At 34.1% G+C, this 23,843-nt stretch overlaps 1 protein-coding gene across 4 annotated transcripts in view; it reads right to left on the bottom strand.

Moving 5' to 3' along the window:
• Positions 1-23,843, bottom strand: part of LOC100333227 (carnitine O-palmitoyltransferase 1, liver isoform) — a 46,511-nt gene that overhangs the window by 10,395 nt on the left and 12,273 nt on the right. For all 4 annotated transcript variants that reach the window (XR_015525313.1, XR_015525314.1, XR_015525312.1 and 1 more), the window contains exons 4-14: positions 20,561-20,732; positions 17,077-17,178; positions 15,737-15,874; positions 12,327-12,404; positions 12,142-12,249; positions 10,826-10,913; positions 7,197-7,392; positions 5,498-5,686; positions 4,508-4,613; positions 2,893-3,009; positions 2,225-2,389 (exon numbers count right to left, since the gene is read on the bottom strand). Coding sequence is in view for 1 of the 4 variants with exons in the window: in XM_087310105.1 (XP_087166231.1) it covers positions 2,225-2,389; positions 2,893-3,009; positions 4,508-4,613; positions 5,498-5,686; positions 7,197-7,392; positions 10,826-10,913; positions 12,142-12,249; positions 12,327-12,404; positions 15,737-15,874; positions 17,077-17,178; positions 20,561-20,732 (1,459 nt within the window). In the remaining 3 variants the exon portion in view is untranslated. The remainder of the gene's footprint in view (positions 1-2,224; positions 2,390-2,892; positions 3,010-4,507; positions 4,614-5,497; positions 5,687-7,196; positions 7,393-10,825; positions 10,914-12,141; positions 12,250-12,326; positions 12,405-15,736; positions 15,875-17,076; positions 17,179-20,560; positions 20,733-23,843) is intronic.

The raw sequence follows: 23,843 nt of genomic DNA, 5'->3' as shown, positions 1-23,843 counted from the left end.
ATATATATATATATACACACACACACACACACACACATATACATACATACATGTGTGTATGTATATATGTGTGTGTGTGTGTGTGTGTGTGTGTATATATATATATATATATATATATATATATATATATATATATATATATATATATATATATATATATATATATATATATATATATATATATATATATATATATATATATATATATACACACACACACACACACACACACACACATACACGCATACATATTTATACAACAGTTCTGTCTGGTTCTTGAATCTGATTAGCTGAAAGCTGTGTGATATTCTGCAATATCAGAACTCGTACAGCCTCTTCACCCTTGTGTATTACTCCGCCCACATAGAGCGACAGCAGATGCAGTTTGACAAATATTGCAGCTGTTGGACAACAATGTACTTTTGAGGCTTTTTAGGTGAGTATGTAGTTGTTTAAATTGCAACTACGCAGTTTATTTATAAGGATAGTGCCTATTTTTAATATTTATAATTTCAGAGATTAAGCGCTTCAGTGGCCATCAGCCTGTCATACTGAGCAGAGCAAAGACGGTTGACGTTCTGCCACAAGATGGCGACAGAGACCGCATTATAAGTGCTTTAGCAGAGAAAAACAGCAATTTCTCAGCACAAGTTTCAAACTACAGTTGAACAAATCATTACAGAACAGGTAAGTGACATTTTAAGCTGATCTCTCTCTTTTTTATGTTGTAGTACTGCATTTATCCCATAGTAATCTGGTAGTGTTTGCTTTGGCTTTTTCAGGCTTAATTATTGTGAAATCCCAACTGCAACAGAAACAATCAGAAATCTCTGTAGACTGATGGCATTTCATGCTGATTAGTGTATTTATATTAAAATGTGAGCAAAATCACCTCTTTTGTCATCACTTAAGACATTACGCTAAAGAATCATTCAAATACTAGCTCTAAAGTGACGTTGGTAAATAAGCAACGGTCTCTGCTGTCCTCATGTCAGCTGCAGATGTGAATGAATGACGGAAGAAAAGTAACTCCTCTTACAAATGGGTTTTTGAGACTCTGTGTTTGATTTTTCTAGTATATGGTCACTGGTAGATATACAACCATATCACACTGCTACTCCTGTGATATTGCTTACAAACACAAACATATATAGATTTTTTTTTTTTTAATTATACAAAAATTGTACTACATGATTTGATTTGACGAAATGCATTTCCCCCTTTGCTTTATACTGTATCCTGCTCCATTTTTTTTTTTTATTCTCTTTATTGATTTTTATATACTGGTGTATGTGTTTTACTTTAATTAGTTCGTTTTAATGTTCTGTATTGTTAACTTTTGAAAAAATCTATAAATAAAATATATATAATAAAAAAAGATCGAACAATTTATGCATTATTTGTTATGTGAATTTCACTTTTCACTCATTTTCGTACTTTTTCAAGATATTATTGTTTTTATTATTTATCAACATTTTTACAGAAGCTTTATACATACAGTTTTCATTCGCATAATTTCAAATAACTCTAAAATCTTAGATTTTTAAAAAAGTTTTACTATCCATTATTGATATTTCAATACCCTCAGTTTTCCTCCACAATAATAATCCCGCTTCTAACCAATGTCATCAAGACATCCAGTCAATTCAATTACCTGTCTCTGTGTTAACCTTTAGCTTCACAACATATAATATTGCCAAAATAAAAGCAAGCTATCAAGTCACGTTGTCTGTAAAGCCTCAGAGGATCATCTTCTCTCAAAGAAACCCGACTCTCCCAGAGTATACACAAGAATCAGAGTGAAATTCAACACCTTTTAACACCTTTTTAAAACTCTTTCCATATATTAAGACATCATCGCCACTTTAGGTTCAACAGGAAACATTGGCAACTTTTTGACTCACAGCTTTTTGACTTTTATATTTATTCAATTCTGATTGCAAAAAAACTAATCCTAAACTAAAACATTATTCAAATAATAAATAAAATAGCATGAATACTGCTATAGCAAGCTTTAGCATACAACTAGACAATTATACAAAATTTAATACCATGTTAAACAGCATTTTAGAGTTTTTAATACTTTTTAAGGGCCTTAAATCTCTCTAAATAGATTTATCAACTTTAAATACTCTTAAGACACCCTGTATTCACACTCGAGATGCTCTGTGCTGCAAACATGAACAGATCTTCACTACACACAGATCAAGCAGACCCGGCTCACCCTGTAATATGCCAGCTGGAGAGCGATCTGAATGAAGGCGTCTGGGCTGATCTTACACTTCTTGATGGCGCCTTTGCCAAACTCTTGAATGGGAAACACGTGAAAGTCGAGATCGTCGGCCAGAGCCTGAGCCACAGCGAGAGAGCGCTGCACACGCTCCTGACACTAAACACACACACACATATAAATTATTCAGAGTGACTGTAAACAAAAGAAGAGGAGATGTGTGTGCGTGTGTGTGCGCATGTGTGTGTGTGTGTGTACTGGTTTGGTTTGTTTACAAAGACATACTGTAAATTTTGTAAAGATGTATAACAGCATTACTAATATAGATATATGAACAATTTGTTTAATATAAATGAAAAAGGTACTGTTTTAATACATACTTCATTTGCCAGCAAAAGCAGAATTGTAAATATGTAATATCGCAATAATATTTTATGCAAACTGTTTTGTAAATATTTTTAAATATCAGCCATAATTGCACAATAAAAATACAATACATAAAAAAAATCATTAATATTGCATCCTCTTTATGTGCAATTGTTCAAGCTGATAATGTGTGTGTCAGTGTACATGTGAGTGGGTGTATGTGAGCCTGTGTATGTGTATGAGGGTATGTGCATGCATGCATGCATGTATACAAGTATGTGTGTGTGCATGCTTGCCTGTGCAGGGATGTCCCAGGTCAGTCTGGATGGAGGAGGCAGAGTCGGGGCCACGTCTCCTTTACAGTGACCCTCTTCATTATAACCCAGCTGGAAACAGTCGGTGGTCATCACATACTGACAGAGAAACAGATGGACAGCTGGATTACAACACATTATGAAGGTTATACAGTTCAGCCAAAGATGTGCCACTTTATTAACCAAAAAAATATACATTATTACTTTAAATAGAGCTGCCAGTGTTGTTATTGCTCATAAAAATGGTGAAATACTGAAAAAAAATGAGATGTAAATATATATATTTAAAAAAAAAAAAGGACACATAAGAAAGTAAACATGAGAAAGCACTCTATACTTACTAAAATGAAACAGATCTAAATAGAAATAGAATGACAAAAAGTACAACAATATTACTAAAATAAATGCAATTTATTCAAATAAAAAGGTATTAATAATACATACTAGATTTGCATGTAAACAATTATTTACACTGACAGATGCAAGTAAAAGCCAAAATGTAAATATTTAACAATCATTCATTCATTCATTTTAATTTCGGCTTAGTCCCTTTATTAATCGGGTCGCCACAACGAAATGAACTGCCAACTTATACAGCATATGTTTACGCAACAGATGCCCTTCCAGCTGCAACCCATCAATAGGAAACATCCATACACACTTATTTACACACATAGACTACGGACAATTTAGCCTACCCAATTCACCTAAACCGCATGTCTTTGGACTGTCGGGGAAAAACGGAGCACCCGGAGGAAACAAATATTTTAATTATGATTTTATAATTTTAATTAATATTTTAATTATAAAAATTATATACTTGCTAAGCATTGACATTGATTCCTTATTATGTGAAATTAATTAAATCGAGCTAGATTTAAACTATGGTTATTTACTGAGAAAAAAAAAATCTCAGTTTTATGTGTGCGTGTGTGTTTACATGTATATATAAATATACACTTGTGCATGCATATATGAGAAAATACTTTCATCCTGGTAACATATATATAAACAAAATATTTTAGCTTACATCAACTATTAAAAGACTGAAAAAAAAACTAAACAAAACACTGTTTGGTTTTTCTTTTTTACCTTGATTTTACCAACAAAAAAAAGCCTCCCAAGGTTTGTAATCTCTTTTTCAAGTGTCCTGGATTTATTCATTAATTTTCCTTTAGCTTAGTCCATTTATTTATCAGGGGTCACCACAGCGGAATGAACCACCATTTATTCCAACATATGTTTTACACAATGGATGTCCTTCCAGCTGCAACCCAGCGCTGGGAAACACCCATACACTCTCACATTTACACACACTCATACACTACGGTCAATTTAGTTTATTCAATTCACCTATAGCCCATGTGTTTGAACTGTGTGGGAAACCGAGGCACCCGGAAGAAACCAATGCCGACACGGGGAGAACATGCAAACTCCATACAGAAAGGCCAACTGGCCCAGTCAGGACTCGAACCAGCGACCTTCTTGCTGTGAGCTGACAGTGCTTACCACTGAGCCAACATGCTGCCCCTATCCTGGATTTACTTTAGCTCATTTTTCATTTATTAATTACTTCATTGCCTAAACAGTTTCTCACCTCCCACAGATGAGCCATTATAGGAGCGTCCGCCCAGGAGTGTTCCGCGTTCAGGCCGTTCTTCCCGTTTTTATACAACACCACAGTGAAGGACTTATCAAACCACCTCAAACACAAACACACATCGAGTATGAATACAGAGAATACCATGCCTGAATGTCACTAGAAATTAAAACAGTGTAGATGATGTAATATTCAGTCCCACTAGAATAGTGTGGTCTTTAACGTTTCTTGAAATAAAAACATACTAATTATACACGATTTTTGTGTATTTCCAAAGCAAAACATGATATGTGAAGAAAATAAATGCATAGGTTTTGAGAAAAGATTCACAAAATCAGTCTTTTTAGGCCACAAATCTAACAAAATCTCCGGCAAAGTCATGGAGGAGCTGAATAGAGAGTTGAAGTTGGAATTATTAGCTCTCCTGAATTATTAGCTGCCCTGTATATTTATTTTCCCCCCAGTTTCTGTTTAACTGAGAGATTTTATTAACACATTTCTAAGCATAATAGTTTTAATAACTCGTTTCTAATAACTGATTTATTTTATCATTGCCATGATGACAGTAAATAATATTTGACTAGATGTTTTTCAAGACACTAGTATTCAGCTTAAAGTGACATCTAAAGGCTTAACTAGGCTAATTGGGTTAATTAGACAAGGCATGGCTAATTCTGTTTGTTCTGTAGACAATCGAAAAAATATTGCTTAAGGAGGTTAATAATATTGAAAATGGGTTTTAAAAATTAAAAACTGCTTTTATTCTAGCCGAAATAAAATAAATAGGACTTTCTCAAAAGGAAAAAATATTATAGGAAATACTGTGAAAAATGCCTTGCTCTGTTAAGCATAATTTGGGAAATATTAAATAAAATAAATTATTCCCAGGAGGGCTAAGCATTTTGACTTCAGCTCTATATGTATTGTGTATTCATTTGTTTGTATATTAAATGATTGACAGTTTTTGGATGGATGAACGGTTCTCACCTGTCGTAGCACTTGCCGTGCAGCAGGGATTTGGCATAGCGGTCCAGATTTCCGGCAGGATCGTCTCCCATCATGCCTTGCTCATCATCATCCAGAGTCACAAAGAAGGCAGCTTTCTCAATGCAGTCCAGAGATCTCTTATTCACACCTGAGCCAAAGAACTCCTTCCTAGTCTGAGCCCAGGGGATTCTGGAAAACACGGTACAAAACACCTGAGTGTGACTCTAATGACCAAAAATCGAAAATGTAGAAATAATTCACATTTAAATGAACTTAAAGTGCATCATTTTTTTATTTTAAACCATGAAAGGATTTGGGTAATATAACTGCATGTGAAATACCAAAATCAGGGTTCATTCATTCATTTTCCTTTGGTTTAGTCTTTTTTATTTATCAGGGGTTGCCACAGCGGAATGAACCGCCAACTTATCCAGCACATGTTTTATGCAGCAGACGCCCATCCAGCTGCAACCCAGTACTGGGAAATGAAATCAGGGTTATAAGATCATAAAAAAAAAAATTGACAAATCATTAAAAAAAATTTTTTATTAAAATTTATTACAAATAACATTTTATCACTTACAATAAATCAACATTAATTTTTATGAATTGAAACCTAAAAAGTAAATAATTAATTTTTATCATTATTATTTTATCATTTATTTTAATATAACCTGTCAGCATAAAACAAGCAATTAAATTTAAATCTAAGAAAAAATATTTCAAAATATAAAATTAATAAAGTGGCATGGCATGCATTGATAAATAAAACAGTAATCATTTCAGTGCTTCAGATAAATGTCATATTATATTATGACTGTTAAGGTGTTTTTTTTTTTAAACTAACACAAATGCTGTGCAATAATAATAAAAATATAGAAAAATTACAATTTTAATCAAAGTCTTACAATCCTTTCACAGTCCCTCACCCAAATTCATCAATGTAATTTACCTCTCCTAATTTTATGCATATAGCATTATATACAGGATTTCTGCAGGTTTCACAAAGTTACATTTAAGACATTTTTAAGACCATCATGAATGAAATTTTAGACTTTTACAGGGCAGGATTTTTTTGAATATTAGAAAAGATTTTCATATGTCCTATCAAAATACGATTAAAATTGAATACATTTAACAATACAATAACTTTGTTTGAATATTTTTAAATTAATTTTCCAATATATCCATTTTACAAACCCTATAACCCTTAGAATAGAATAAAACAGAGCTGTCAATTGCTTCAGTCGACAATAATAATAATATAATTAAAAATAAAATATAGGTCAGGTCAGTGTCCTCAGCAGTACATAAATTGAGAACTTAAGCAAATGTTACTGTAATGAAAATAATTAAATGGTACTAAAAAAAAAAAAAGTTTAATTGAGATGAATTGTTGGTGATTGGATGGGTGTTTATGGCCAGACTGTGTAGCTATACATGAACAAAATAAAATTAAAACCTGTAAAAAAAGATTTAAGAAAAGATTTAAGAAAGATTTAAGAAAGATTTAAGAAAAGAATTAAGTAAACCTAAAACACAACATTTCAGTAGATTTGGGACTTTTAAGGCCTAAAATTTAGCTTCTGAGAATTAAGACTTTTTAAGACCCTGCGGATACCCAGTAAATACCTATACATGCATGTTTGTTGTGTGTTTGTTGTGTATGTGTGTGTTTGCTGCATCTGGTCAGCAGCACCTTTCTCCAGCAGTCAGAGCTGCAAGTTTAGCCTCTCCTGACGCAGGCGGTGATGGGTCATCGAGGATACGCTGGATCTGCTGCTCGATCTCCCTGGGGGAAAGCAGGCGACCCGCGTTATACAACCACAGGCGGAAATACCGGCCCCGGTGGAAGACAACCACATACTCACTGTCCTGCCAGTGCATCAGTGAATCTGCACACACACACAAATACAAGAAAACACACACACACACACACACAAAACATTAGCTTTTTCATTCTTACTGTAAAGAATATACAAATTAAATGGATTCGTGAATGAAAACAAATGTTGGAAACAAATATCAGATTTTTATGAGTTAAACAATAAAAAGTAAAAGAGAAATAACAGTACAAATAGAAAAAGAGTATGTGTATATATATATATATATATATATATATATATATATATATATATATATATATATATATATATATATATATATATATATATATATATATATATATATATATATATATATATATATATATACCAGAATTATTAGCCCCTTTTTTATTTCTTTTAAAATATTGTTTAACAGATTAAAGAAATTTTCAGTATGTCTGATAATATTTTTTTCTTCCGGAGAAAGTCTAATTTGTTATATGTCGGCTAGATTAAAGCAGTTTTTTATTATTATTATTATTATTTCAAGGTTAAAATTATTAGCCCCTTTAAGCTATATATATTTTTTCTATAGTTTACAGAACAAACCATCATTATACAATAACTCGCCTAATTCCCCTAACCTGCCTAGTTAACCTAACCCAGTTAAGCCTTTAAATGTGACTTTAAGCTGTATAGAAGTGTCATGAAAAATATCTGGTCAAATATTATTTTTCTAGCATCATAGCTAAGATAAAATAAATCAGTAATTAGAAATGAGTTATTAAAACTATTATGCTTGAAAATGTGTTGAAAAAATCTGCTCTCCGTTAAACAGAAATTTGGGGGGAAAATAAACAGGGGGCTGATAATTCAGGGGGGCTAATAATTCTGACTTCAACTGTATATACAGTATTTAAACATATTAAATAGATCACACTATAACCCACATTTTGTACAACAAAATTTACGATGTGCATAATAACTGTGACAAATTAAGCATACAAACAGGTCAGCACTGAAAGTTGAGATTGACAGCATGGAGTTTTAACTAAAATAAATAATGATAATAAAAAAAGAAAAGAAGATTTAAAAGAAAGAGAAAAGGCAAAATATATTAAAGTGAATAGGCTGGAGGGGTGGCATGTTCTTCAAACTTGTGGCTTTACTTCAAGAAAGGGTTGTATGGTTGTGCCATTTTACCACTAGTGCTCAGGTGGAATTATGGACAACCATGGACAACCATTCAGTCTGCAGTAAATGCTATTTTACCATGCTCCAAAGAATAGCAAATAATATTGGGAAACTTGATCACTGAATCTTAAAGGTTATATTTAATTTTTTCAAGTTTAAAATAAGGCATCTTTAATCCATTGAGTCCGGGAGAAGGGTTGAGGACACTTCCACTGCAACAATATACTGCAAATGAAGTCCATTGGGTCTATTGGTGAATTTGGACATGAATAAAGTTCTAAAGTGTTATAAAGTGTCCACTTTTCTTCAGTTATGATCGATGCAGCAGTGATGATGAATCTTAATAAGCGTTGGCATGTTTATAGGCTACTTTCTTTACTCAGCCTTTTCTCAATGTAAATTTCACTCAATGTCGAGAGGGATTTATTATTATTATAATGTTTCTCCTTATGGGAGAAAAAAATTTATGGTTATGAAGGTCAACATCTTCCTCATTGTGGTTGGTTGATTTTTTTATTGGATGATTGTGGGTGGTTGATTTTTATTGGATGATTGTGGGTGGTTGATTTTTTTATTGGATGATTGTGGTTGGTTGCTTTTTTTATTGGATGATTGTGGTTGGTTGATTATGTATTGGATGATTGTGGTTGGTTGATTTTGTATAGGATGATTGTGGTTGGTTGATTATTTTTTCCCCTCATCGGAAGATTGTGGTTGGTAAATTCGGACATGAATAAAAGGTATAAAGTGTCCAGTTGTCTCCAGTTATATTTATTGCAGCAGTAAAGATGAGTGTAGACAAGGGTTTTCACATTTTTTGGCTACTTTCTTTTCTCAGCCCGTAAATTGTTTGGAGGGATTTAATGTTATATATTTTCTTCTTGTGGGAGAGGAAAACAAATGAATGGCAGTGAAGATCAAGATGCCTTCGACTGAACATTACAACCAAAAGTGGCCTGTTTGGCATAATAGGAGCATGTTGAATCACTAGATTTGGTGCGTTTATAATGGGAATTGATTATGTGACACAAATGACATCATCAAAAAAAAAAAACAACAACAACAACAGTGACGCCCATGGTCCAAAATAAACTAGAATAAATGTGGACTTTTTTTGTGTAACGTATACATGTTTTTCTTTTTCCTATATATTTCTCAGAGGCATCATTTACATTATATTTATATTTATAATGCATACATGTCTTGATACCCAGGGTTACCCTTAAAACTGCCCAAAGGTTTGGGTGGATGACATCCGAGGGTGTGTGTGTATCTGGGTCAGTCAGTGTATACCATACAAACTAGGTCGGTCCTGTGTGTGTGTGTGTGTGTGTGTGTGTGTGTGTGTAGCTTTATACAGTCAGATGTGTTTGCACTTGTGTGAAACAGGAAACAAACTATTGTAAAAGATCTTTTTATCTTGGAAAGTATGAGGAAAAAGGGATAGAAAAACCATATTTGGTTACATATTTGGAGGAGACTATTACAGTAAAGAGATTATTTTACAGTAACAATGTAATATTTCACCAATTCATTTTCAAGTCTACTTGCCACATATTGGATCTGTCCAAAATGACATAATAATAAATATAATTAATAAAATGTATTTAAAATAAAAAATATATTTTACGTTATAAAAGTGACAGCAAAATGTATCTAAAATATAAAAAAAAAATAGTTTCAACTCATTTTATTTATTCAAAGAAATTTTAAAGTAGAAGAATAATTTTATTAATTAATTATTGAGCTTATTCTGCAATGCATAAGTGCGCTCATTTCTGTAACTGTTTTACAACCTACGATTCAGTTTTCTATGGGAGAAATTACTTGTAATGACGGTCAATCTGCTTGCTCTACAAACAAACCTGTTAATGACTATACATCACAAACACATAACACATATAAGAAGAAATTAATACGGTAACAAAATATCAGTTTTCAACATTTCAAGCAGCATAACAAACACTTTTCAATGGCTAAAAATGAATGGAAGTGAATGAGAGCAATGGAAGTCTTGAGCTGCACCTGCTCTTACCTGAAGAATAAGCTCAATAATAAGTAATATCAAGTACTCCTGAAGCAGCAAGTCACTAAACTGAAATGATTTACAAAGGATCATGTGACACTGGAGACTAAAGTAATGGTGCTGAGAATTACCTTCTGCATACCAAGAATAAATAAACTACATTTTACCTTACAATAAAAGAGAAAATAGCTATTTCTTGTAATATTATTTCAAAACATCACAGCATTTTAAATCAAATACTGCACATACAGCTGTGGCGAAGTTAAAAAAATCTTGCATTACCGGTTTCTTCTCCTGGAATGCGTGTGGTGTTGAAAATCCTCTCACACTGAGCAGCACACAAAGGAATATTTAAACCGGGAACACGACTCTAGGAAAAACAAAAAAGTGGATATATTAGTCATAAATGTGATTTTATAACCATTTTCACTAAGTGTTACAATTAAGAAGGGTCACTTTTAAAATATTAGATTATAAGTGGCAGATGATAATCTTTTATTTAGCTATAGCTACATGCTAAAGACTTTGCTAAGGTTCAGGTACTAACACTTTTACAGAGCTCTATTGTTAAAAGCAGTCCCAGACAGAATCTGCAGACTTTATTTTTGCTATTTCTGCACAGATTTTTGTATATTTTTGATTTATGCAGAATGATTTTGAGAGTGCAGTAGTATATATATATATATATATATATATATATATATATATATATATATATATATATTGGCGACATAGTGGCACATTAGGTAGCACTGTCACCTCACAGCAAGCACAGTTTGAGCCTCGGCTGGGTCAGTAGGTGTTTCTGTGTGAAGTTTGCATGTTTTCCCCGTGTTGCCGTGGGTTTCCTCCATGTGCTTCGGTTTCCCCCACAGTACAAAGACATGCAGTACAGGTGAATTGGGTAGGCTAAATTGTCCGTAGTGTATGAGTGTGAATGAATGTGTGTGGATGTTCCCCTGAAATGGGTTGCAGCTGTCATTCGCTGCATAAAACATATGCTGGATAAGTTGGAGGTTCAACCCCAGATTAATAAAGAAATTAAGCTAAGAGGAAAATGAATGAATGAATATATATATATATATATATATATATATATATACCTATTTATTTTAATATCATTAAATGGATAAATAATTTAAAAACATAACTACTAAAAAAACACTAGGGAAATATATACTGCAAGTAATATTTTACTAGTTTTTTTGTTTGAATTACAACTAATTATTTATGTAAAACATTTTTACCTATTTATTTTAACATCATTAAATAAATAATTGATTTAAAAACATAGCTATTAAAAAAAATGCATATTTTTAAATACTGTATATAAATACTGTTATATCGTAAGAAATATTGTTATAGAAAGACTCATCGCATCCAGCATCGTGAAGCCCTAGTCCCCTTTTTTTAAAAGTATATAAACTCAGTACAGAGTCCATTACTGACACACACAGTCTTCATTAGCCATCCATATCCTAGCAAAGTTCAATGCGGAGCTAAAAACAGCTCTGTGATCAATCTCTGTCATAGCTCGGGGCGACAAGAGGTTTCACCCCCCACCCAACACCATCTGCCACAATGCAATGCGGACTCACAGGTTTGATTTCCTCTCGGTTGAGTTTCCTGCGGTACAAGAGACACGCGTGCAGAGTATTTCCTGCTCGCGCCGCTTGAATCGGGGTAGGCGTCACGTACAGAAAGTCCTGGGGATGAAAAAGAAGGGCTTTAAGCTGAAATGACATCATCGTTAAAACTTACTGCAAACTTTGTTTGCACATACCATTCCATAGTAGTTGCTGTTGATCATGATTGGGCCACGCCCCCTCAGGTAGACATACTCCTCCCACCAATCACTGACCTTAAAGACGCAGAAACAGGAATTAATTCAGAATAATGCTGATACAGAGTGAAACTGCAGTTCTGGAGTGTTTGAAAGTTTGTTATAAGCTATTAAACCTATGGAAATCAGTAAGGCCCAATCCCAATTCTATTTTTGTACCCCTACCCACTCCCTTGGCCCTTAAAACAGAGTGTTAAGGGAAAGGGCTTCAAAATTTACCTCTAAGAAATGAGATAGCACTACAGCACCTGCACACATCATCACATGTCATTGTGATGTCTTGCTTCATATAAGATTGACGATGGTGACTGCTGTAGTTATTCCAGTTGCGTTGTTTTTGGCATTTATCTTCAGGAAATCGCTGAAGGCATATATTATGTTATTATTATGATCTAATGTGGCAATAAGATCGTAACTGTACTGTGTGCATTTATACAGTGGCCATATTCATCTATGCAAACACAAGAAAACAACATGAGCATTGTAGCAGATGCTGTAAAAAGCTCATTGTCAGCCACTAGACTTTTCCGACAGTGTATTGAGTGTCATCGAGTGTCAGAATGTTGTGAGACTGCAGTATAGAAGGTATTATTATGGATTATAGATAGCCAAATTAAGCGTTTTTTTATTTTAGCGTTTTTTTTTTAAGCATGACAGTAAAACACGAGCGCAGTTATAAATGTATATACGCTTGTTTGTTGTGAAAATTCTTAATAAAGACAAAAAAAAATAATAATTTGTGTATCTCCTGACCTCCGGGTGTAACTATCCTGCCATTGTGGCTGGTTTATTGTGAGAAATGTTCTTAGCCCTTGGTTTCGAGTGTGGTCCTGAAAAATCTATTCACCCCTTCCCCTAAGCCCTACGCCTTCAAGCTAAAGAGAATTGGGACACCCCTACTTAATGGTAAGAGCTAAGGGGTAGAATTGGGGTTACATTTTTCAAAGTATCTTCTTTTGTGTTTAACAGAAGAAAGACAAACTGGTTTAAAACAAGGATAAGTAAAGTATGACGGATTTTTCAGTTTTGGGTAAACTATCCCTTTAAGTCAACAAAGTAAAGATTTTCAATGCTCTCACCAACCTTATAAGTAAAAATACATTTTTATAGATGCAAAAAAGTTATATGTGGTGTCTCCAAGGTGTCTACATAGTTTTAAAAGTTTAATTTAAGAATATTTAATACCAGTTTTTTATAAATATAAGACCATCAAACCTGGAAATCATGCACACTGTACATGCTGTACACACACACAAACAAGGATTTTTCTTCTAAATGGTATAGACATACTACATGGTACCAATTTTTACTTGACCTGCCAACATTTTCTCTAGTCTAAACAAAAAAAAAAAAAAAAAAAATTCAAAATAGTTATTTCTTAGCCACATATTTTAAATAATGTGTCAAAACAATCCAAAAATAGTTACAGGGGACCCTTTCAAAAATGTTTAGCTTTGTAAACGTATATAGAAAAAGAAACATTCTAATCTGAATATTGAAAATGTTCAAGGATTTAAGATGCTGTTGACTGTCAAATACGTAATAACCGTGTTGTGAAAAGGGTTCATAGTTAACTTTTCTTTTCCAGCTTTTCTTTGCTGGTGCTAGGTAGCCCACTACATGGCGCTCTTGTCTTAAGGTCACTTCTTTCCTTATGTGCGCAGGTTGGAGTGCCACATCGACGCATCCGCTAGTTTACTTGAGTGCATGCGCCGAATATGACGTCATCGCGGAGTTTGCGGAGGTTCGCTTTGGGTGCGCGCGACTTGATTTCGGCTGGCGGAGCGCATGATTTTTTTTGAGACTCGAGCAAACAGTTCGTGCGGCGCCGAAACTGATTTGAGTTGAATATGAAACACTTTGAAGAGATTTTGTCTGAAACAGGCACGACTGTAAAACATCTTTATGATTTGTGATCATAGAGAAAACCTGATGAGCAGTAGTTCTTGGCTAGAAATTGCAACAGCCGTGGGTAAGGAGGACATTTTTTGTTAAAAGCTTTGGAAAAACCTGAGGGATAAGTTTGTTAGCCAAAAGAGGCCATGGCAAAAGTGGAGACCCAGGTACACAATTACAGTAATATGTTTATCCACCATTCATGGGTTTTACACTGATGTACAGGTTACAATTTAGAATTTAAAACAATTTAATAGTTACGAAACCAAAATTTAGGAACAAATTATTTCTTTGATGACTGGTAAGGAATATTTGAACTTACTGGTTTACAATATACTGATGGCCTGTTTCTCTAGGCTTTATTGGTGATAATGGTCAGGAATGTTGGACTAGCAGCCAGAAATGTGTGAATTGGGCTAAATCTAAAAAAAAACAATCTGTACCTTTTAGTTAGTGTACTTTTTTTTTGCTTTTAATCTTGCTAAATTAAAAAATATTTGTAGAGCAACTCATGTTCTGTTGTCAGTAATATTTTAATAATCTGTCTGAGTTTACAGTCAGTTTCTTCTGATCGCCCCCTGTTGTTTTGAAGAATATCACAATGCCGAACGTGGCAGGTATAAAAGTCCTGTCCATTTCGTGAGGTGCGCGCGCAGTCAGCGGAGGTGAGCAATGCGACGCCAGGCGAAAGTATAAATCCAGCTTCACAGGAGTGTTGCAATGCCGGTGATGAGTGCATGATAAAAGGATTCCTCTTTTGATTCCATCTCACGTTTTTTGGCTTGACTTGTACTGCCTGATCGGTCTCCTCCAGCATCAAGAATTTTTGTTTGTTTGAAAGATTATTCATTTGGAATTTGATGCTCGTTTAAATTGATTTATTAAATTCTCTTAAATTATTATTATTTTTTTATTTAATTGATGGTGTGGACTCTTGTTTATGTTGCAGACTGTCTAGAGCTGGATAGTTTGTAACAATAGTTAATATATACACTTTTTATTCAACAACGTAATAACCATAGATGTGTCAGGAAAGAGCAAAAACTAGTTTGTGCACCATAAATTATAATAATAATAATAATAATAATTTTTTTTAAAAAAAGTAAAATGACTCAAATATTTTAAAGCATTTCACAAAATGTCCCAACTTTACAAAGACGGCTCACCCAAAAATTTAACTTCAGCTATCATTTACTCTCTCTCGACTCTTTCTTTCTTCAGATGATCACAAGAGAAAATATAGTGAAGAATACTGGTTGCTGTAACAGTATTATTTTCCTAATATGGAAGCCAATGGGTCCCAGAAAAAACAGCATTCTTCAAAATATCTTCTTTTGTGTTCTTCAGAAGAAAGAAACTCAGAGAGAGAGAGAGAGAGAGAGAGAGAGTAAATGATGAGAGGTGCACCATACTTTTTAGGTTGTGCAGTTGAATATCTAGTGGGTTGCTCTTACATAGTTGGAGGCCCACAGTGCTTTGAGCTTGAGGTACCACTGCAGGCGGTTTCCCAGACTGCTCTCAAACTCTCTGGCCAGCTCCGTCATCCGCTCGTACTCAGAGTCATTCATCAGTGGACGCACAGACTCCAGGTACTAGACAGAGACAAACAACACAGCTTGGAGTGTTAAAGGTCTCATAAAATTAGAATACAGTATTTTAGATATTAGTATCAGTATGTTAGTCTTAAGGATATACTGTATATAAGCTAGTGTGCTCCAAAACAGTGACAAAATTCCCATTTAGAAGATATAAACATCTAAAGCTTGCAGTTTGTCACTTCCGTTTAAATAAATGAATGTTGTGACATCACCTCATACTACAGTTTCTCATCAAATCTTCTGACCAATCAAATGCTCTGTAGATACACCCCACCCCATTTACTCAACTTGAAATCAATCACTCTAACTGGCAGAGTTGTGATAAAACAAATGCTATTGGCTGCTTTTTTTAAAGGGGAGGAGCTACTATATGTCCTGCCCTGGTCTTTAAGTTATAGTTTAGAGTTATCATATTGGTATATGTCATACATCAGGGGTGTCCAAACTCGGTCCAGGGCCGGTGTCCTGCATAGTTTAGCTCCAGCTTTCTCCAACACACCTGCCTGGAAGTCTAGTATACCTAGAAAGAGCTTGATTAGCTGGTTCAGGTGTGTTTATTTAGAGTTGGAACTAAAATATGCAGGACACCGGCCCTCCAGGACCGAGTTTGGACAACAATGCCATGCACGAATCACAGACATGTGTGATAAACTATTGCATTAACTTTAAGTATTTGTTGTTTAACTAAAATTGATTAATCACATGGGGCCTTGCTATCCTTGGGCCCTCCTCCCCAGTAGTTTCTGCTCTGCTGAACCCAGAGCTGAATATACACTAGTGGGAGTTGTGGAGAAGAGGGCAGACAGCCAATCAGAGTCAGACGATCTTAAGTGAGAATCCTGAATGAAGTTTTCACTTATTAACAATGTTTTAAAGACTATATATTTGCAGCTTGACATTGGCGTTTTTTTTAGCCTGAATTAGAATTATTTGGATCTGAAAATGATATTTGACCTGTTCATTTTAACAACATTAAATTAATGAACGATTTAAAAACAGAAATAATAAACAAATTGCATTTTCAAGGGAAATGTTATATCATAAGTAATCACTTATCAATCCAATCATGATCAATCACAATCGCAGTACTCATCAACAACATCGCTTATTTTTCCCTGTGTTGTGCAGCTCTAACTTTAAAGCACATTTTTACTATATGGAGTTGTGCACATAGATCATCTTAATGGCGGCCTCACCCTCTTCACTGTGTCCTTTACCGCAGGAACTGGCAGGTTTGGCAAAGAGCCCTGATAGCTGTACAACAGAGGCTGCCTGCCAGAGAAGATCCGCACCATAGCCTGAAAAACAAGACCGTTTAAAAGTTATAGACACAGTTCAGCCAATAATGGAAAAATCTTCCTTTACATGCATAGAGATGGATGGACATTCAAGTATGTGCAACTTAATTCACATACAGTACATCCAGTGCAATAATAGTATACAGATGGTACATATGACATAGAAAAATCTGTGAATAACTGCTAAATATGGTCTTTTAATAAATATGCCTCTTATTTTCTAGCTGAGTGTAGATGTAACGTAATTTTGTAATCTACTGTGATGTTTTGAACGACAAATTAAAAGGAAACAGAACTGAAAATATCACTCTGGTATGTTAATTGTAACTATAAGACAGGGGTTCCCAAACTTTAAAGCCCGCGACCCCCAAAATGACAATGCCAGTGACTCGCGACCCCCATTATCCTCTGAAGTTGTTATAAATACAGAAACCTTGCATGCAATGGCACACAAACACCAATAGACCCAACTCTATTCTTCGTTTAATTTTTTTTAATGTATGTGAGTGCTGTAAATGGGCCAGAAAGTTTAACCTGGTGTCATAAAATCAATCTGCTGCATCTGACGCTGTTGCAGTGTCTTTAATATATTGTAATTACCCCAGGGGTCGCAATTTAACAGAACTAGTAACTATAAGCTAACGTAGTAACTATATAGTAACTATAAATTACGATTTTTTCTCTTCAGTAGATTATGGATAAAATATGGTAATTTTTATGGTTTAATAAAAATAAATAGATTTTTGGAAATCACCAGGCGATTCCCCTTCATTGTCCAGCAACTCCTCAGGGGGTCCCGACCCCCACTTTCAGAACCAATGCTATAAGACATTAAGATAACATTAACTACAATACTATAAACTAATATACGATACTATAACCATTAACTCTCATGAAGAATTCAAAATGTGTTACACATTATTTTAAGGTGTCGTTGTTATGGTGTAACTATACATTTAAGTAAAAAATTAAATTAATTAATGCATGTACTTACTAGATGGTCTGGGTTAAAATGCAGATCAGCTTTAGGATTAATTGCATGTGATTATGCATAATTAATTGTAATTACTATGGTAAGGTACAAGGTGATTTCCGTGCGGAAATTGTGCTGCATGTCAGAATCTAGTAAAGTGCAAATGATTTCTGAACCCAATAACAGGTAAAAAAAAAAAGATTAAAATAAAAACCGGCATTACCTGTTCCACCCGTAGTGTCGTCTATATGTTAAAATGCCCTTGCAAAAGATATATACAGTACATACGGGAAGACATCACGTCAGCTGAAGTTGCAAATTAGTAAACATAAATCTAGCATGCAATGACAAGATATAATCTAACTTCAGCAGTAGCAACACATTTTAATGCATTTAGACATGACATTAACCAACTAGAATGTATAGGAATTAAGGAAGTATACTGGTCATGTAGAAGAGGTAATTTGAATAAAAAAAATCTATTAGGAGAAAGGAGAATATTCTGGATTCATAAATTAAAATCTAGGGTTTGGGTTTGGGAACCTTTCTGTTAAGAATAAAAACACACTAAATCAGATAGTTAAGTGGTCCAGTAAGCTAACTGGGGTGTCACTAGCCAATCTGGAGACTGTATACATCAGGCAGCTAAAGAGAATTACAAATTGGACACTTGCAAGCTGGACACTTGGAGAGATTATTTATCTGTTTGTTTTTAAAGGTAGAGTTTTGTATGTCTGTTTCATGTCTATGTCTATTCGTTGTTTTCGCTATGTGAGTTTTTTTTTGTGTGTGATTAAATGAGGAGTCTTGACTGCAAAGTAGGGCTGCTCGATTACGGGAAAAACCATAATCACGATTATTTTGGTCATAATTGTAATCACGATTATTCAAAGCGATTATAAGTTTAAGTCAAAATTATTCACCCTTATTTTATTTTTATATATAAATATTTCCCAAATTATGTTTAACAGAGGAATTTTTTTTATAGTATTTCATATAATATTTTTTTTTCTTCTGGAAAAAGTCTTATTTGTTTTATTTCAGCTAGAATAAAAGCAAATAAAAATTAAATATTTAATTAAAGTTAAATAAAAAAAGTTTCAATATTTTGAAACCTGTTGTAATAGCTCGATATTATTAGCCCCCTCAAGCAATATATATTTGTGATTGTCTGCAGAAGAAACTACTGTTACATAATGACTTGCCTATTTACTCTAATTAAGCCTTTGAATGTCACTTTAAGCTGAATACTAGTATCTTGAAAAATATCTAGTAAAATATAATGTGCTGTCATCATGGCAAAGATAAAATTGTCAGTTATTAGAGATGAGTTATTAAATCTGTTAAGTTTCGATTAATGGTTTTTCATTATCGTTAAAAGCCGTAATCGAAATCGGATTTTCGATTAATTGCACAGCCCTACTGCAAAGCAAATCTACCTTCGGGTATAAAAAAGTAGCACCATTTACTACTTGCTTAAGGCTGATTTATACTTCTGCGTCAAGCGCAGGAGTATGCTACTGCGCGGCCTACGCGTGGACGCATAGCCCTCACCGTGGCCGTCGGCGTTGCTGATGTGCACCTTTCTAAAAAATGTAACTACACGTTGTAAAGATGCGTAGTGCAAGCTCTGTGATTGGTTGGCTTGGTAGCACTGACGAGTGTGGGCGGGACCAAGAGCTGCGCGAGCTCGATGGAGCGATTGTTTACAAGTGTGGAGTCCTGTGAAGGAGCTCCGGATGGAGACTGCTGTTTTGTGTTTACCTCATGGTTAAAGTTGTTTCACGTCTGCCGGTTCCTGCCTCAAAATGAGCGAGTTTGAACCACTTGTACATTAAGGAAGCATTCGGAAAAAACAAAACACCAGCGAAGAAACTCAACACAGAGGAACAAACACCTCACAGCAAACTATTGTTTCGGAAGTGTTATTGCAAAGCAAGAGAAACAGCGCGCAGAAGTATAAATGCACAGCTACACGCGTTGTATGCGCTGTGGGTCATGCCGATCACTTGCCACCAAAGTATAAACCAGGTTTTACTATCTGCCTATGATTAAGATATTAACTGTTTATAAGCACTCATACTAATTAGCAGCTAATTAGTACTTTACTGAGCTAAAATCTTAGTTAATAGTTAGTTAATAGTGTGAATTGTACAGTAAAATAAAAAGTTACCACATTTTTTTTTTAGCTTGCTTTTAAAAAAACAGGCATTGCAAAACAAGCTATACAAATATACTGGCATTGATGTGACGGCAGCACTGACGCAACAACAAAGCAGCGAAAAAAGTCAGTTTACTGATCAATATCAGCAGTTTTTTTTGCATCTGTTTGTACTTGCGTCACAGGACTCGGCCTTTATTTACCGTTACGGGATGTGCTTTTATGTGTCAGGTGTTTCTGATACTCACTGCCCAGATTTTGGTGGTGTTGGACACTTTCCCGTGCTGCTCAAACATCCAGCCGTGGTACGACAGCAACTGCTTCAGACAGAGCCTCATGGTGAAGATGAGCGAGAACCAGAGCAGAGTGCTGAACAGCACAGCAGAAACCATCGTCCGGCACTGAACGCTCAGAGAATCACTGCACACAAACACACACAAAATAAATCATCCCAAACAAGAAAAATTCTGTCATCATTTACTCATCATCCATCCAAACACATCTGAGTTTATGTCCATAGCTGAACACAAAAGAAGATACCGTTAAGAATGTTGGGGGAAAAAACTGCCACTGACCTCCATAGCATTTTTCTTATTACTACTGATGTCTATTTTTCCAACATATCTTGTTTTGTGCTCAGCAGAAAAAAGAAATTTGACTACATGCAATTGAGTGTGAATAAAGGATGAGGAAATTTTCAACATCTTGTGAACTGTCTCTTTAAAGCATTTAATACTTGCTTTCAATGAACTTGTAGATAATGATGATTAATAGTTTACGATAGTAAATCACGATAAGAGGTTTGACATTTTAAAATCATTTCCTACTGACAGACAGAGCATCTATAAGTGCTGTATTTAAAGGGACAATCATGCCATTATTAACATCCATTTTTCTTTTTAATTATGGGGTAAATCACTATTCTGAAAGTTGAAAGGTCTGAAAAAACACAAAAAGCCAGAAATTTTTTTTTTTAAGTGTAATATTTACTTAAATCTAAAATTGAGTCTTGAGATTTACTGTTTTTATATATATATATATATATATATATATATATATATATATATATATATATATATATATATATATAAATATATATATAAATATATATATAAATATATATATATATATATATATATATATATATATATATATATATATATATATATATATATATATAAATATATATATATATATATATATATATATATATATATATAAATATATATATATATATAAATATATATATATATATATAAATATATATATATATATATATATATATATATATATATAAATATATATATATATATATATATATATATATATATATATATATATATAAATATATATATATATATATATATATATATATATATATATATATATATAAATATATATATATATATATATATATAATATTTTAAATGTAATTTAATAGCTGTGATGAAAGTCCTTAACTGACCCTTTTTATTAAGCCCCGCCCACCTTAGTTACTATTGCTACGCCTGTCAAGCTTTTGTACCTGGCACGTATATTACAATATGTAATATGTTGGTGTCAGACATTCCCAGGGATATAATTCGTCATTTGTGGCGAACAGGTGAGATATCCGAGAAAGCCAGACAAAAAAGGACTGCAGTGTGCATTACAGGGGTATATTCACGACATAATACACAACCGATTAGAAAATATTTAAATCAAAATTGACACTAGTTTAGCCTAGCTGTCTCATACACCGACCATTCAACAGCTTAGTTCATGCACAGCAGGAGAGGTGAAATCTAAAAGTAATCTAATAATAACAAATTAAACCGTGATTTCTCTCTTTTTTGAAGAACCTGATAGATTAATTGTTGTTCAGTGAAATTTCTTCTACCAGCAAATATTAATCAGACACCAAATATAAAAGCAGACACTAACCCAGTATAATGACTAAATGACTATATCCATCTAACATGGGCATGAGGGATATAAATCACTGAAAAACAGCTGCGGGTGAAGTATATTGTGCTCAGATTGTGATCACATCTCAGTTTTGTTCTGTTGATATGCAATTTCAAATATTCATAGCTTGAAACAGATGGAAATATGATTGCTATTAGTATGACTACTATGGCGAGGGCTTAAACGGAGCAGTGCTCATAATAGAGCGGAAAAAAAGAAAAAGACAGCTGTGAAACACAACCTGCTTTGTATTTTTGTAGGAAACACAGTTTAGATCTGTTCAGGGTAAGAGTTATGCGAGTTATTGCCCTTTGGGTTTTAGGTTTTGAAAAGGGAATAAATTCCATCTAAACTTTTAGGATACTGGGTATCAGATTTGCACAATACCTATGCACAACACTTTGACTTGTTTCCCTCGCTTAAAGCTTGACAGGGCTCCTGCGCGTAGCTACGGTTGCTAAGCCACGATTGGTGTGTGCCGTTTTTCGGGTGTGGCTTTTGTGGACTTTTGTGTGTGTGTTATAGAGGTTTTGTTTCATTTGTTTGTGTTTTCTATGAAACCCTATTTTAAATGTGCAACTAAGTAAAGGTATTATTAAAAATAATATTAAATGGTTGTGCTCCTTAATATTTTTGTGACAACAGATTTTTTATTCAAGAACTCAATGATTATTTATTTAACAGTAATATAAAAAAGAGAGTAATTATAGTTGTACAGTGTGACAAAAATTTAACTCTACTACCTGACAAAAGTCTTGTCGCTTATCCAAGTTTTAGAAAAAACAAATAAATAACTTGACTTCTAGTTGATCATTTGGTATAAGAAGTGGCTAATATGAAAGACAAAGGCCTCTAGATTATGCTTATTTGACCAAAGTATAATATGATAATGTCTTGATTTTTAATGATTTCATTAGGACAGTAAGGTCTAACTTTGCTTAGACAAAAAACTTGTCACTGAACAGAAATAATGTCCAGTATAGAATATAAAGTCCTGCTGCAGTGGAGACAGAATGAATATTGTGTCTGACTCCATCATGAGCTTGGAGGACTGCATCCATACATCTCTGCAATGACTCAAATCACTGATTAATAAAGTCATCTGGAATGGCAAAGAAAGCGTTCCTGCAGGACTCCCAGAGTTCATCAAGACTCTTTGGATTCATCTTCAATGCCTCCATCTTACCCCACATATGCTCAATAATGTTCATGTCAAACGTGATATTCAGACATCCCAAGCCTCCCGGAAGTTACGGGAGTCTCTGTGCATTTTCAGGGAGTCTCTGTGCATTTGCGGGACTCATAATGCCCACAAATGAGCTATAATCTCCCAGAAATCGCACGTCTCCCTCCCGGTCCTAAAATAAGTTGCACACCCTTCTCATCCCCGCATCCCTCCTCGCTCTTCAGACACGTCGCGCGCACTCTGTCAAACACCCACCTCCTGCTTTTCACATGATGACCATGCCATCATCCATCCTGATGTTTCACATTAGACATCGTCGATGTCAAATTGGTCGACATCGCCCAACCCTATATCCTATCTAGACTTTACATAGAAATTGGTGGATGGTCAACTACCAA

Source organism: Danio rerio, chromosome 24 (assembly GCF_052040795.2).
Source record: "Danio rerio strain M-AB ecotype USA chromosome 24, GRCz13ab, whole genome shotgun sequence".
Lineage (NCBI taxonomy): Eukaryota > Metazoa > Chordata > Actinopteri > Cypriniformes > Danionidae > Danio > Danio rerio.
Note: the sequence above shows the minus strand (reverse complement) of the source record. Positions and strands in the feature narration are given on the sequence as shown.